This window comes from Carlito syrichta, unplaced genomic scaffold, assembly GCF_000164805.1.
Source record: "Carlito syrichta isolate Samal-C Ts95f unplaced genomic scaffold, Tarsius_syrichta-2.0.1 Scaffold308961, whole genome shotgun sequence".
Classification (NCBI taxonomy): domain Eukaryota; kingdom Metazoa; phylum Chordata; class Mammalia; order Primates; family Tarsiidae; genus Carlito; species Carlito syrichta.
The window spans coordinates 301,964-318,782 of NW_007253057.1; the positions used below are offsets into that span (position 1 = coordinate 301,964).

The following is a 16,819-nucleotide window of genomic DNA, read 5'->3' on the forward strand; positions in this document are numbered from 1 at the left end:
GGCGTAGCGCGGCTACCTGCGGTCCGGCTCGCGCGACTCCCACCCGCAGCTCAGTTCTGGAGGCGGCGCTCCTGACCTCTGAGGCTCTTGGGAAGGCGCCGCAGGGTGTTGGCTGTGGAGCGCCCTGTGTGTCTTTGAGGGAGACAGTGGACTCCACCCCTCACCTCTCCTTAGCCCGGCACACCAGAGCTGAACCCTGTGCCAAGACAGAAGGGCCAGGGGTCCTGCCACCCTCGGAAGTCCAGCCCGGGTCTAAGCCTGGTGGGAGGTTGGTGTGTCCTTTCCTGACCTCGCTACACCAACAGGATCCATGAGAGCCTCACTATCACCCAGGGAGGCACTGGTGGTCACTATGCCCATTTTACAGTTGAACCAACTGAGGCCCCAAAGGCCCTAAGTCCTAGAGCGTCCACGACAGAAGCCGAGCTGGGGTGCCTTGGGTGGGAACATGGAGAGGCTCTGGAAGCCCCTTGACCCAAAGTGCTTCTCCCCCACCTCTGCCAGATGCCACCACTCCCTTGTCTTTCCTCCACTGGATTCCTGCAAACAAGTCCCCTGTTGGGCATTTCTGGCCCCACTGCAGGGAGGTGGCCTATGTCAGTGACTGCACTACTAATTTCTGAGCCTGCTCCAGGCAGTGCCCTGAACTTCACCCTCACCCCAACCTCCATGACCCCATGACTCACACTCATTGGACCTACTTGCAGATGAGGAGACTAAGGTACAAGGAAGATGCCAGCATGTTCTCATCTGGGTCTGCACCCCTTGGGCTGGCACCAAGTCAGATACACACTTTCAGAGCTGAAGAAACACCCGTAGGCTTTTGGCCCTGGAACCTCTGGCACAAGTCACTCACATGACATGAAAGCCAGCAGAGAAGATAGCAAACCCTTGCAACTCAGAGGGATAAGTGTGCCCAGTCAACTGTCATCCAGAGAAGCAGAACTTTCTGGGCTACCCCCCACCTCCCTGGGGAACCGGCACCAGTTGAAACTGACCAGCTCACCTCTTCCCAGCTGTCTGGTGATGCCATTCTGTAGCTGAAGTCAGCTGTGCTGGGAGTGTTTACACTACAGCAATTGGCAAACACCTCAAATCAGGACTCTTCCCCCGGAGTCAGGGATTGGTTGGCAGCGTGCTAGGCACAGGGCTGTGCACTTGGCACATGCCTGTTGGTTTATATTATCTAATCCTCACATCTACCTTGTGAGGCAGGCTTTCAGGCCGAGGCTCAACGACTCTGGCATAAGCCCAGAGTCCACACAAGGAGGAGGCAGAACAGCAGGCACCAGCTCTATGGACTAAGAGGCCCTGAGAGCCACACTTCCCAGGGTGGGGGTCTTCCAGGCACAGGTGGGCATTGGGTTGACATACTTTCTGTCTTGTTCATGGAGGCTGAAGACCTCCAACCTTGCCCCTGGCCATCTGAATAACCTTGGGCATGTCCTGGCCTTTCCTGAGCCTCGGTCAGTATCCCTACCCTGTAGGACGGGCTGACATGTCTATCCCTGGCTTGTTCACCTTAAAAGGCTGCCAGTTCCTTTGGGATTCAACCAGTCTGGGAAGAGCACCAAGTCCACAGGTCTGTTCATGATGGGGAAGACCAGAACAAAATGAAGCTAAATGTGTTCCCAGGCCATGTGCACCCGTATGGCCTCCTCCTGCTCCCAATGGGCCATACTGGTGGCACATGGGCATTGTGCCAGCTTCGTGAGGGAGGAGATGTCCAGACATGCATACCAGCCATGCTTATGGATGTGTATGGGGAAATGTGGCTATACCCACAAATTGGCTGGGAGCTGACCAACCCAGAGGGATGGGGGCCAGCCTGTCCCTGACTGAGTGCTGAGTACTCTCTGAGACCCTAGGGCGATTTCACACAGCCCTGCTTGCACACCTCCCATGACAGGGAGCTCATTCTCTCTGCCAACCCATAACCATTAGAGTTCACAACAAAGTGGCTAGTGGACAGGCCACAGTTTCCCTTGCAAGGAATCTTAGTCCTGGGGGCCTGGCAGGTGGAGCCTGAGGCTTGCTTGAACAGACCTTGGACACCAGGACTTTGATAAGACTTGCTGTGCACCCTTAGCCAGGTCATTGAGCATCTCTTAGCCTCCATCTCCCTGGTGCTAAGTAAAAGAGAGTAAGCACTGCTGTCTGCCCTGCTGGTTGTCCTGAGGCCATGTGACCCAGGGCCATGATAACCACGTTTGTCTTTGATACTTAGCCATCTCGGAGTCTGAAGGGCCAAGTCAGCAAGAGGTTCTCCATTTCACAGATGAGCACATTGAGGCCTAGCCCAGAGATGTTTCAGCTTTAAGTAACTTGCTTACAGTCACAGAGTGAAAACAGTGACCTCTACTCCCCACCAACCTGCTGTGCCAGGGAGCCCCTTGGTGAGAAAAGCTTTCCCCAAATCCAGGCTGGGCCCCAGCAAATCCATTGGTGAGTACCTGCAGGCACATGTCTGCTCTGTGTAGATGATATTCAGGGGCTGGGGTCCAGGAGGCAGCGGAATCATGTTGTCAGTTTCTGAAAGATGGGCACAAGGGCCATGCTCAACATTCTTGGCACACAGGAGGGTGGGAGGGAGACAGGGAGACAGGGAGACAGGCCAGCTCCCCTGCCCTTGCTCACATCAGGGTCCATCGAGGCTTACCAGTTAGAAGAGAGGGTAGAGTCTGGCCTTGTCCAGTCCCCAGTACATCCTGGGTGGTAACCTCCAAGTGGCTCAGGCAGCTTGTTCAGTGCTCAAGTCCAGCACAACCAGGCTGCCTCCCGGAGTGTCCCCAGGCCACACACACTGTGAGGAGGATGCCCCAATCGGGGGCAGCAGAATGGGGGGTGGTGCTGGGAGAGCAGAATCCAGTGGGGCGGTGGGAATGGCTGGGGAGAGGCAGGAAGACCCGAGACAGACAGCGCGAAGTGGCAGGAGGGTGGGGGTAGTTGGGGAGCAGGTGGGCTGTGGGAATGAGCCTCTGCTGCTGGAAGATGATGTCAGAGGATGGTAAAGATGTACCCCTGAGGGATGGGAACTCCCCATGGGAAGAGCTGGGTGGATGGGTCAGGCAGTACGAACTGGATCGGTGCTTCTGGAATGACTTGCTTCCTTCCAATAACAAGTTTTGTTGGAAATGTCCTGGAGTAGACAGGAGTCAGGAGACAGCCCCCCACAGTCTCTAGGTGAATACTTCACTGGGTAGGATTTTACTTGTGATCCTGAGGGAGATTACTTTGGGGTGATCCCCAGTTCTGGTGAAGCAGATGATACAGTTAAAAGTAAAACTGTAAGTACAGGGCAAAAAGAGCCCAGGGATGTGGGGAAAAGGCAGAGCCTGCCTGACCTCCCCCATGCCACTTGGCATCAGTTTCTCTATTTGTAGGGTGGGACCTACCATGCTGTCTCGGCTGCTGGGAGGAATCACTGTGGGGTCATCATGATCCTCCAGCCTATGCCCCTTGCCCCAAGACTCTTGTGGTAGGGGTCTGGGGTGGGCCAGGGATCAGATGTTTGAAAGCTTCCAAGTGGTCCTGACATGCAGCCAGGACCGAGAAGTTCCCCAGAAGCTCCAGTGCTGGGAGAGTGGTACACAACAGGTGCTCGACAAAAGCTGCCTGCATGGGACTCGTGCGAAGAGAGTATCAGAGTCGGCTCGACTCTCTGTGTCTCAAATCTAGTTTTGCTGTGCTCACTGGAGGATTCCACACCGTGAACCTCCCTAGGGGAGGGTGTGTGTTCAGCGCCTGGAACCCAGAGCTTGCCTGGCTGGAAGCAGAGCTGCAGCTCCCAGGTGGCCCCAAGGGGCTGGGGGTGCCCATCCTCCTGGAGAAGACCTTAGGTGCCCACTGAGGCCCATGTTTTCTTTTCGTGTGTGAGGCATGTGACTGGGAAGGCAAATGGTGGGTGTCTCACTGTCTGGCCTCCAGGAAAGGCTCCACATCCAGGGTGCTGCAGGGCACCCACTATTTGGCGAAACTCTTCACTGCCGTTCTCAGAGGTGCAAGACCCAGGAAGGCCTCAAAGTGCCCACAGTTGGACTGGGAGACTGCAGACCCTCAGAGACAGAGAACAGAGCCTTGAACAGGATAACGGGCCTCTCAGGCCAAAGACTAATGTGCCATGATTGGGCTCATAAGAAAAAAAGAAAGAAAGAAAGAAAAAAAGAAAATACATAGAGTCCTCTGGCATGTCACATTTCTTGTGAGCTCAGTGAATCATCAGGCATGGATGGCAAGAATTGAGAATGAGGCTGTGTTCATAGGGAGTCGAAACTGATTAGAAATACCCAAAGTTGGATTCATGGGGGAACTGGAGCCAGCAGGGTGATGCTTGCTTTCGGCTCATCTCTGGGAGCCGAGTGTGGTGTGCTGGGCTTGGCAAGATGCAAGGAAGTGTCAAGATACTGCTTCTTCAGGGTGTGAACTTCCTGGGGGTAATCCGGCCATTTTTCTTTGACGGAAGCCAGGCCAGGGCTGCCACATACTCCCTGTGGGGACCAGAGGGGAGAGGGACACCTGAGCCTGGGGGTGGGGGGGATGTGGGTTGTGGAAGGAAAGGGGAGCACTCCACAGTGGGCGACTGGGGAGAGGGTGGGGATGTGACACTGGTGGGCTCCCCTGTTGCTGCCAGGACCACCTGGGTGGCAGGGCCAGGGACAGGGGTCTGGAGGGCAGATGGGAGAGGGTTTAATGTTCTAGGGCACCACCTCTATTTCTTTCCTTTATGTAATAATTAAAAAATTAATATAACATTTCCCTTACTCCCAAATTTTAAAACACATTGATTTTTAATAACAGTTTTATTGAGATATAATTCACAGACCACAAAATACATTCTTTTAAAGTGTGCAATTCAGCCAGGCATGGTGGCTTAAGCCTATAATCCCAGCACTTTTGGAGGCCAAAGCAAGAGGACTGCTTGAGCTCAGGAGTTCAAGACCAGCCTGGGAAACATAGTGAGAACGTGACTCTACAAAAAAAATTTTTTAATTAGTCAGGCATGGTGGCACATGCCTGTCATCCCATATGCTCAAGGGGTTGAGGCACAAGGATCACCTGAGCCTAGGACATCAAGGCTGCAGTGAGCTGTGATCATGCCACTGCACTCCGGCCTGGGTGACAGAGTGAGACCCCCAACTCAAAATAAAATAAAATAAAATAAAAGATGTAAAATTCAGAGGTTTTTAGTACATTTACCATGTTGTGCAACTGTCACCACTATTTAATTCCAGAATATTTTCATTACATCAAAAAGAATTTCTGTCCCAGTTAGCAGACACTTCCTGTCCCCTCCCCCTCAGCCCCTACAACTGCTAGTCCACTTTCTGTCTATGGATTTGCCTATTCTGGACATTTTGGATAAATGAAATCATACAAGGTGTGACCTTTTGTATCTTCTTTCTCTGAGCATAATGTTTTCTAGTATGTATCCAGAACTCCATTCCTTTTTACAGCGGAATACTATTCCATTGTCTGGAAATACTGGTTGATTTTTTTTAAGCACATGCTATTACAGAAAATTTATAAAACAGGAAAAGTAAACATAAAAATATTTTAAGTTTTATACAGTGTCACTCCCCAAAGTGATGCCTGCCGCCCCACTCCCTTGGTGAATGTTTCTATCTACATTTGGCTGTCTATACTGGAGCTGCCCAGCAGCATGTGTCAAATAAGTGAAAGTGATTGGAAGCTTTTTCTTCTAAGCATAGAGTTATTATTTCATTTTACTCAAAAGACTCCCACCACATGCAAGATCACACTTCCTGTTTTGTTTTGGTCCAGAGCATGAGGTGTTTATCCCCTTATATCCCCTCATATGTCCTTGCATGGTAGGTATTTGAGATCTCCATCCTGGACCCCTACTGTGGTGGACTGGGGTACAGGCATAGTGGACACGGTCACCCCCAGTCTCTGCCAGTTAGACCTCTCCCAAACTGCACTAGGCAGCTCCTTGTCCGGGAACCTTATCCAGGGAGCTTGGGAAACCAGGGGTGGATCAGTTGAGCCCAGTGAATGGTGAAACCTCATGAAGTCTCACTGCTGAAATGATGATGATGATGATAATAATAGTCACCATCACTTGGTGTGTGCCAAGCGCTGAGCTCATGCTTTGTGGACATGCTCTCACTTTAGACTCAGGAGACCCTGGAGATGGCACCAACAGCAGGTGGGAATGTGGAACAGGGGACCCGTTGTGTTTGAGTGCTATACCTGACCAGTTGTGCAGCCTGGAAGTGAGCCCACTGTGGGCTCACCCACGACTCCACTCTGCAGCTGCTGTCCAGCCTGCCCTGACCTTGGTTCCCTGGGGGTCCTTTCTCGGGGCTCTGTCCTTACGGACAGGTGGTTGAGTCGTGATCCTCCCTCAATTCTAGTGTAACCCCGGGCCAGCACCTCCAGGACAGCCACTGCCTGGCGAGAGCCTGAATTTGGCTTATGTTTTCTCTTGGCCCTGATGGCTCATGCCTGCCCCAGCTCAGCCCACGGCCTGCCTTCGCCAGCTGCCTTTAAATGGAGTCAGATGTGCAGACAGCCATTCGTGGAAAGCAATTTGTGATTGGAGCAAGAGTCTAAAAATTGTCTGTGCCCTTTAAGTCGGTAATTTTTTCTTGGAGAATTCCCATGAATGCAGCAAGCAGGGGTGCAGCCAGTGAGGCATGAGGATGTTCACTGAAGGATTGTTTATAATGAGCACTGCAAATAACCGCATGTGCAGCAGCTGGAAATGATTATGTAAACAATGTTATATTCCCCACATAAATACAATAGAACCATTTAGATGCTATTCATAGAGATTTATAATGACACAAGGAAGTGATTAGAGATAGTGTGACGTGAAAACGCACAGGAAGAAATGGCAGAAGGAAACACACCAAGGTGCTGCCAGCACATGATTCTGCTCTTGTACATTTTTCTGCATTTCAGACAAGAGGCATCTCTGCCTAACATGTGGCCTATGTCTTTACAAAGGGGGTGTTCACAGACCCCCATGAGTCCATTAGATGAATAGGTATGCAGCTCAAAGCTGGGTCTGGTGGTTCCTGGCTCTGATTCAAGTCCTCGCTCCACCTGCTGGCTTGACCTTCGACTTGCTTGTTAATTTCTCTGAACATCTGTTTCCTCATTAGTCAAAGGGACAGTGCAGGTGCCCACCTCCTGGGGTTGAGAGAAAACCTCCAGGAAGTTCTTAGCAGCCCAGGAAGGACTCAACCCTGTTGGCTTCTTCTGACTGTGTAGACAGCCGTCACATACGGCTGGGCAGCTCGTGGGCTGGGCTGGCCAAACTGCTCTCACCCTGACTCTGGGTAAAGCCTTGGCCCAGACACTCCAGTTCCCCTGTTCTCAACTTGACAGCAGGGCCTACCCATAGAGAAAGGACAGGCCACCTGAGTCAGAAGAGCAATCCATTCTACCTGGGGGCAAATCCTAGTCCCTCCTTTTCCATATGGTGACACAGAGGTCGGGAGGGCTCAGTGACAGGCATGTTTGGGACCACAGAGCTGGCGAGGGTCTGTGGGGATAGTGCAGAAAGGAGCCGGGCAGCAACCTGTCTCAGCCTCTGTTGATGTTCTTGGTGGGGTCCTCTGACTAGAGCCTATGCTTACCTCCAGGGCAGGTTCCAACTATGGCCAAAGCTGGTCATCCTCCCAGCTGGGAAAGGCTGACTCAGGCCTGGGGCTGGCAGGGGTCTCTCCTGCCCAGAGGTTCCAATTTGCACTCAGTACAACCGGCAATTGTAGCCAACATAGTCACAGTGAGATCCCCCAGAGGGGCCGCATATCCCTAAGCGAATGCAGAGTAAGGTTTTTTCCACTTATTGATGAATGTGCCGGCCTGGCTTCTGGCTTTTTTCCAGCAGGCTCAGTCAAAATTGCTCGTGCCCGTCCCTGGAAGTGCCTGTCTCATTGAGACTGAAGATAGGACCAGGTAGATGGGAGGCTGTTCTCCCATCCAGGTCCACTGTGTGCCTGACCCAGTGCTTGCACTGGAAAATGACTGAGTTGTGTGACAGATCATATGAGAGGCATAAACCACCTGGGGCAGCAGGAAAGCTGTCTGGAGGAGGGAAACAAGGCCCAGGATTAAGAGAACAAAGAAGATTAAAAAGTGTCATATTCTCTCTCTCTCTCTCTCTCTCTCTCTCAGATACTTTCACTCAGGCTGGAGTGCAGTGGTACAATAATGGCTCACTGCAACCTCAAACTCCTGGGCTCAAGCAATCCTCCTGCCTTAGCCTCCCAAATGGCTGAGACTACAGGCGCACGCTGTAACACTCAACTACTTTTTGTAGAGACGGGGTCTTGCTTAGTTACCCAGACTGTTCTCTGAACTCCTGATCTCAATTTATTCTCCTACTTCAACCTCCCAATGTGCTGGGATTATAGGCATGAACCACCACATCCAGCCAAAAGTGTCATTTTGTAAAGGATCCAAGTGGGGAGGGCCTTTTAAGAATGACACACAAGGCTGAAAAAATATGAAAAAAATTTATAAAAATAAAAAAATCCTGGAAGAAGTGATAAAGACTGAAAAACAAAACATGAAAAAAATGAATAATGATAGGAAAAAAAAAAGAATGACACACAGTCCAGCAGCTGAATCTGTAGTGTACTCAGTTGATCCTCATAATTCGAGGTAGTCACACCCTATGAAGCCACCATGATCACTGGATTAGTGTATACTGAAATACTGTGTCCTGAGAAACATGGCTGCTTCCTAGTCAGCCCCATGAACCAATGGGCGAATATCTTCTTCCTCTCTCTGGCCATGCTGTGAACTCATTGACATGGCCTTGTCCACCAGCGCCAAAATTCCCACCTCCACGAGGCTTCTGCAACATGTCCCTCCCCCCCTCCCATTCATCACAGCCTCTTCTGCATGGGAGCCCAGGCAGCACTTCAGCTCTGCACCTGGGGCTCTTTTAAACAGCAAAATCACCAAGAAAAAGTACAAAGACACAAAAAGCATGGCACTAAATGGGACGCAAAGGACCGACAGTCCAGGAGAGAAGCAGGCAAACATCATCAGTAGAGAACAGAAAAACAAACAGTTCTTAAATATGAAGAAAATGCACCTTTGCCCATAGCAAGAAAATGGCCAATTAAAACTACAATGGCTGGGCTCGGTGGCTCAGCCTGTAATCCCGTGCCTTTGGGAGGCTGAGGTGAGTGGATTGCCTGAGCCCGCGGGTTCGAGACCCGCCTGGGCAGGCGAGACCTCATCTCTACAATAAATAAATAAAAAATTAGCCAGGCGTGGGAGCGCACGCCTGTAGTTCCAGCTCCTTGGAAGGCTGAGGCGGAAGGATCACCGGAGCCCAGCAGGTCGAGGCTGCGGTGGCTGGGAGCGGCCACTGTCTGGGCAACCGAGTGAGACTCCAACTCAAAAAAAAAAACAAAAACTGCACTGAGAGCCCTCCTAATACCCTGTTCTACTTGTCGGGTAGAGCCAGGCCGTGGGACAGCACTCTGGGAGGCCTGAGCAGAGACGACCCTCCCACGCTATGCTGGGGGCAGCCATCAGCTGTTCTTGCCGTGAAAACCGCAGATGTGCTCTCCTTTGAGGCAAGGTCCTTTCCCGGAGTCTGCTCTGGAATATGCCCCTGAGTGTTTCCATGCAGGGCTGGAGGACAGAGCGCACCATTGTAAAGTACTCACCTTTCTCTGCCCCTCACACTGCTGTCAACTCACTGCGTCCTTTTAGCTCTGTGTATCAGGCTTGTGTTTTCTCCATGTCTCATTTCTGGTGGCATGGGGAGTAAGGCCCTGGTGTCCAACTTGTGGGTGGTGGGTAGGATGGTGAAGCCCCCACATTGACCACAGAAAGCTCCTTGGGAGATCTCTGACAGGGTCTTCAGTCCCAGTCGCAGGGTAGTGAATGTCAGATCCCAGGCAGAGGCCAGCTCCAGATCCGAGCTTTCTCACGGTGGGTTTATTCCACCAAGGAGCCCCCTCCCACCATGCAGGTGAAGACTCAGAGTAAGGCAGATTAGGTACCCCATGTGGATGTGGGCCACAGAGGGTCCACATGGATAAGACACACGGGTAACTCTTCTGCCACCCATCCTGATGGTCTGTCCTAGACACCCAGTCATGGGATGTCCCTCCAACACCCCACAGGTACTGTCACCCTCTGGACCACATCAGTCCAGGCCCGATACGCATGTGCTGATTGAAAATCCCATGGTGACCCTGTAAAGTAGGAACTGAGACTGCACTTTACAGATCAGAAAGCAAGACTCTGGGACAATAAGGCATCTTCCTAAGGTCACACACTGCTCAGGGGTGCCCAGCAAAAGAGGCAGAGCTCCTGACACAGCATATCCCGAACTTCCCCACTATCAGACAAAATGGGATTGGTACAGGGCTGATTTTGTTTCATTCAACTTTATTTTTTTTGTCAAAAGTCTCACTATGCTGCTCAGGCTGGAGTGCAGTGGCACAATCACAGTTCACTGCATTCTCAAATTCCTGGGCTCAAACAATCCTCTTGCCTCAGCCTCCCGAGTAGCTGGGACTACAGATGTATCTGCCAGCTCTATTTTTATTTCGAAGAGTTTCAAACCCACAAGAAAAGTTGCAAAATTTTGCCATGCTTGCTTTCTCTCACTGATGACAGAAATTACTCCTTCAGGTGTCACCTCTGTCTTCTTGTGCCCCTGACTGTCCTCTGAGATACTCCTCTAATGAGTGGCCAAAGACCATTCCCTCCCTGCTCAGACTCTGAGCTTGGTCTCTTGTTTGAAAGTGACAAAACACTAGCTCAAACTGGCTTAAGCCAAAAAGATAATTTATCAACTCACATAGTGGAAAAATCTTATGAGCAGTAACAGTTTCAGATGTGGCTGGATCCAGGTGCACAAGTGTTATGTCTAGGATGCTCCCTATCTCTCTTTCAGTTCCACTTCCTTTCATGGTTGGCCCAGCTCTTCCTAGAGGGGTGTTGATGAAAGATGTCAAACTCTAGAAAATATTTAAGATTGTTTATTCTGAGTCAAATGTGAGTGACACAGGAGATCCTGGGAACATGTGCCTACCATGGCTGAATTGTGGCTTAGTTACACATGTTAAGAAGACAAAAGTTATAGAAAACCATAAACCAATACATGTGGGATTTACATTGGTTCAGTCCAGGAAGGTGGGTATCTCCAAGCGGGGGGTTGCAGGCTATAGGTGGATTCAAAGATTTCCTGACTGGCAATTAGTTAGTAAGAGTTGTCTAAAGAATTTTGAAAGCAATAAAGGAAATGAGCGGCTTGAGGAACAATGAGGGAGTCAACTTTCTTCATGTGCAGATGAAGCCTCATAGGTGGCAGTCTTCAGGCAGGACAGGTAAGGGTCTTAAAAGGTGCCTGGAGTCCCCAAAAGACAGTTTTATGTGGTCACAAAATGCTTTGATTTCCTTCTTTATCTGTTGTGTGATGTTATGCCAGAGTCAGGTTGGAAAATAAATATTGTATAGGGTTAGTAAGAAACCTGTCTCCCCAGGCCCCTTAGGAATTTGGCAAGTTAAAAATAGAGGTCAAGGTTTAGTCCTCAGGGGGCACATGGTCACCTGCAGCCCTGGGATGACCTTCTCCACAGCCCCAGAAAATGCCTTGGGGTGGAGTCTCATTTGCTGACTCAGGTCATGTGCCCATCTCAGAGCTAATAACCATAGACAGGGCTGGAGTGCTTGTGATAGGTAGACTGGGTTTGCGCCCTTGGGTCAAAGGGCAGATTGTTGGAAGAGGAGCTGCTCCCAAAAGAATGGAGGAGCTTGTCTGTCTTCTCTTCCCATGACATTGATATTGGGTAGGCTAGCTTGGCTCACCTTGAAGCTCTACCCCGAGTCCTGGGGGTCTCTGGGCATGGCTCTTACCCTCTTGGCTTCAATTTGCTGGTCTGTTGGACAGTTCACCAACAGGGTCATAGAGGGGGTAACAGAAGGGTCCCCAGACAGCCTGATACATAGGCAGTGCCCATTAAACGCTAACCTGTTCTCCCAGACTCCATGCTCAGCACACACCTGCAGGAGAGTCACAACCCCTTAGAACCCTGTGAATGGAAACCTCCGTTTTTCTAGAAGGTTTTATGTGAACTGTTCAGGGAAGTCACTGATTAATAAGCCACGGCACCGACGCTTTTGATGAAAAAATTCATATTGAGCTTAGAAAAGAATTGCTGTTTTGCAAAATAATTGGTTGCTGAGACTGGAAATATTGTCTGTTTTAAATAAAAACTGTAAACTCAATGGTGTCCTCAGAGCACCCGCTGCCTCAGGCCTAGGTTGTTTTCTACATGGTCATCCACTGACCGGGCAGGGCAGAGCCTGGAGCCCACAGGGATAAGGAATAAGGGGCAGCTGATGCTTGTAGTTGGCTTTGGTTCTGCATCTCTGATGATGTGGGAATAGGGTAGCGGGAGGTCTTGGGTCTAAGGCTCAGGAGCAGGGGCCAGGCCAGAGGTCAGGAAAGCAAAGCCAGTGTGCTGCCAGGTGGGGTGCGGTGTGTAGCTCCATGGGTTGTTTGTCTTCACCACAGAAAACATTTCAGAGTGAGTCCCAAATATAGTTGAAGGTAGAATTTATTAGAGAGAAAAAGACATGCTCAAAGGACATGGGTGCCTTAAGAAAATGGACACAGACTTGCCTTTGACAAGAAGCTTTGTATACTTTTAAAACCATGATTAAATAAACCATGAGCTAAGAGGGATGGGCTGCAGGTATTTGGTCCTGAGTTTTGATGACCATCTTGCTAACTTCTAAGGTCACAAGGACCTTCTAAATAATTGAAATTGTTACTTAACTAGATGTGAGCTTGTCTTAGAACATCATGTCTGTGTTTTGGGTAATTCCCTATTGTTTCTGTGATTTACTGCACTGCTGGAGTCACATTCCAGCCTGCAGGGTGGCCAGGTCTGGTATGCCTGGGCAGTCCAGTGGAGGTTGTATACTGAAAAGATGTCTGAATGCGTACCTTATTTTAATCTAAACTGCCTGCAAGAAACTCATCTATCTATGTCTAACCTGCACTGAATAATCTGCCTTACCTTTGTATCGGGCTGCAGAGGTGAGAGGCAGCAGGGAGCTCTTGGCCACCCCAATGGTCCTCCTCAAATCCCTGTATAGTACATGCTGCTCTTTCAATGGGTGGAGCAACTGAGGCCCAGATAAGAAACGGGAACTGCTCAAGGGCACTCAATGAGCAGGTCATCCTGGAGCCAGCTCTTTAGGCCCTGAGGTCCAGGTTCAAAGAAAGCCATGCTCCAGCCAGAGGGAGTTGGCCATCTGTGTGTTAACCAGATCTGTGATGTGTCCCCAGGCACAAGGCACTGGGGGTGGGGTGGGATTTAACAAGAAAATAAAATGGACATATTAAAAAATACTAAGAAAATACTAAGAAAAATACGAAGAAACAAGATTGAAAAGCAGGCATTTACTTGAGAAAAAGTTATGAAGCATAAAGTGGTATTATACTCATATGCAAAAAGTTCATGAGAATCAATATGGAAGAGACCAAACTCCTTGTAGAAAGTCGCATGTAGATGAGTCACATGATGTCACAGACCCAGCAGATGATGGTTTGGTCTCACTGGGAACTACTGTGAGGCAGGGAGGGCAAATTGGTATCTCCATGTGTGAGTTTAGCTGTTCTTATTCCAATAAGGGCCAGAGTTGGCAGGCACCTGGCAGGATGGGTGCACTCCCATGTCACCATGTGTGGGTCAGTCCCTACAACCCTCCAGGAAAGTAATTTGGCAAAAGTCTCACACTTTTTCCTACTCTTGGATCTACTTCTAGGAATTTACTCCAAGGAAAGCAAAGACTTCACCATGAAGTTGTTTATCTCAGAGTTATTTAAAAGGCCACAAGATTGGGAACCATTGTGGGTTCCAGTAGGAGGGCCAGAGTGTGAGAAGGTGGGCTGGCACAATTCCCGTATCAGATGGAATCTCTTGCAAGGGCTGGCTGCATGGAAATGTTCAAAGACTGGGGAAGTTCTTGTCTAAAGTGCCACCTTTTTATTTGGCAGGAGATAATACACTAGTTTGTTTTTGCTCACTGAGTTAGGTGTTCTCAATGTTCACTTGTCCCTTAGCATATGTCTCATGTGGTACCTTCCATTACCAAAAAGAGGTAGCAAGAATTGCTTTGCCGAGAAGCCTGCATTCAGAAGGCCATGTGCTCAGCCCTGCCAGCAACTTCAGACATGGTGTCAGTCTTCTCATCCCCAGCACTCCAACAGATGGTGGCTGCTCTCTGCCCATCCTGGGCTCTGGAAAGGTACCAAGAGCAGAGAGTAACCATCACATAGCCTTCAGGTAAAGTGCACAAAAGAAAACTTTTGCTGTCCTAAGTCACTGGAGTTCTGAAGTCATTTGTTACTGTAGCAAATGCATTGGGTTGCTGGCACTACAAAAAGGCTTGGCATATTGCAGGAGCTCAACAAACAATTGTTAACAGAGCAAATAAAGAAATGACCCTGAGGAAAGTACTGCAAGAATATAGGCTGGATATTGTTGGTGGCTATTTGGATGATTTTATTATTTTTTTCTTCCTACTTTTCTGGTGTTTTTAGAAGGGCAGACACTGCTGTACTGTGTGACTTTAGCAACTACAAACAAATGTTAAAGGTTTTTACTTTTTTATTTTTTTGAGTTAGGGTCTCACTCTGTCACCCAAACTGGAGTGCAGTGGCATGCTCACGGCTCATCACAACCTTGTACTCCTGGGCTCAGATGATCATTCTGCCTCAGCCCCCCCAGGGACTACAGGTCTGAGCTGCCACGCCCAGCTAATTTTTTAATTTTTTTGTAGGGATAAGTTCTCATTATGTTACTAGAGTTCGAACTCCTATACTCAAGTGATCTTCCAGGCTCAGCCTCCCAAGTGCTGGGATTGTAGACTTGAGTCACTACACAAAGGTTTTTTTAAAAATAAAGATAATAAAAACAACACATTGCGTTGGACATCTGCTATAAAACTTTCCCAAGTATGATAAATCCTTTCATTACGATTGTCATTATTGTTAAATTTTTAATAGCCCTTATAGACATGTAGTTCAAAAACAGAAAGAAATAGAGTATAAGAGAGAAAGTTTTCTGGTGCCCTCTGCCCGATTCCCTACACCATGTCTCAATAGACAACCCATCTCTGGTTCCTGGAGTTCACATGAAAACAGGAGTACAGGTGCTTGGTACTCTCCCCTGTTTTCACAAGAGGAGTGTGCAGGACCTGATGCCTGGGCTTGCTTCTCAGCCTCACTCTATGCTTGGGAGGCCTTTCATGAAGTCTCTGGGAGGTGGCCTTGTTCTTTTTGACAGCCATGTAGTATTCCACGGTCTGAGGGGCTGTGCTGCATGGAACTGTTTCACTGTCACAGACATGGTTGGAGCGAGCTTGTGACCCGTCCATCTGCAGGATGAATTCCCAGAAGCAGAGTGATTGGGTCAAGAAGTTTGTGCATTTGTAATTTTCATAGCTTTTGCCAGATTTCCCCCAGAGAGAGGCTGTGCTAATTCACACTCAGTGGGGGAGGCCAGGACCGTCCGTTCCAGCAGTTGCACCTGCAGAGCGTGCTAATTGGCTCCAGGATTAGGACAAGGGCGGTCATTTCCATGTCTCTTGTTGTGAGGGATGTTCAGCCTCTCCCCACGGGCCTGGGGCCCTTCCTATGTCTCTTTCTGCTGACTGCCCACACATGGGCTGGTGTCTCCAGCCCTGCCATTGGATCCCTGGGCTCCTGTATGTGCCATTAGAGCCCTGGGCTCCTGCCTGTGTTCTGGGTGTGGGAACGCCTGGCTGACAGCATGGCAGCGGGTCAGCTGTTAGGATGAGGTGAGGTCTCCCGCCTCCAAGCATCTGGCCGTAGGAAGGGGAGGGCCATGGCCATGACACTTGCTCTCAGCTCACAAAGGGACATGGTGTGGATGTGACACTTTCCCATGGAGCTGACAGACTGGGTGCTGGCCCATGACCAGGTTCAAACCTGGGTTCAGCCATCTCTATACCCATAAAGTTGGCATAGCACCCAAGCCTCCTCATAGGACTGTGGGGCTGTGTCAGTGGCCAGTGGTGCTGGCCACTGAAGCTCTCTGTGTTGTCATCCACAATTCTGAAGTTTACTGGGGGGAAGGCTCATTCCAGCTCCTCAAACAGTCCACGACTCAGTGAGGCCCATTTTCCTCTCCCACTGCCCCATCACTGTGGTGCCTAGGGGGAGGTCCAATGGAGGGACAGGACAATGAGGAGCCCAGGGACCCGGCTGGGGACCCTGGACTCATCCCCTGACCCCCAACATCCTGACAGCACTGCCTGTCCACTGAACACCTTCCCTTGAGACCCAATTGCCGATTCTGCCTCCTGGGCTAGCTCTTGGCTCAAAAGTCACCCCACAGGGAGGAGCAGGTCCTGCAGGGCTTCCCTGTGACCTTCCTCTGTCCTCACAGCCCTGCCCAACATGAGTTTGAGCACAGGCACTGTGCCCTTCTGAGCCGGCCAGAAAGGAGTCACACTGGGACTCAATGAATGGGATCTCAGCTGAGCTCTGCACAACCCCAAGTTCAAGGTGGGGGCTATGACTGTGGCTGTCAGGACTCCCGAGGACTGATGACTTAGATCCGAGTCCTGTTTGGGGTCCCCCTAGGACATACCTGCTTGCAGAAGAGATGCCCTAGGTTGGGGGCACTGCCACAAGCTCACATCTTGGGCCTCAGTTTCCTGTTTATAAATGGTATCATGGCACTGCTGGCCCCTTGTGGCCACTGTGGGGACAGAGTGGACATCTATAAGACTTGGACCCAGCAGCCCAGGCCAGGAGGTAGGAGGATGGGCTATTGTA

At 50.1% G+C, this 16,819-nt stretch overlaps 1 protein-coding gene across 1 annotated transcript in view; it reads right to left on the reverse strand.

Moving 5' to 3' along the window:
• WNK2 (WNK lysine deficient protein kinase 2) overlaps window positions 1–16,819 on the reverse strand; it is a 163,444-nt gene that overhangs the window by 129,966 nt on the left and 16,659 nt on the right. The window contains exons 4-6 of the mRNA XM_021716805.1: window positions 15,244–15,393; window positions 4,516–4,663; window positions 2,374–2,532 (exon numbers count right to left, since the gene is read on the reverse strand). Coding sequence (XP_021572480.1) covers window positions 2,374–2,532; window positions 4,516–4,663; window positions 15,244–15,393 — 457 coding nt within the window. The remainder of the gene's footprint in view (window positions 1–2,373; window positions 2,533–4,515; window positions 4,664–15,243; window positions 15,394–16,819) is intronic.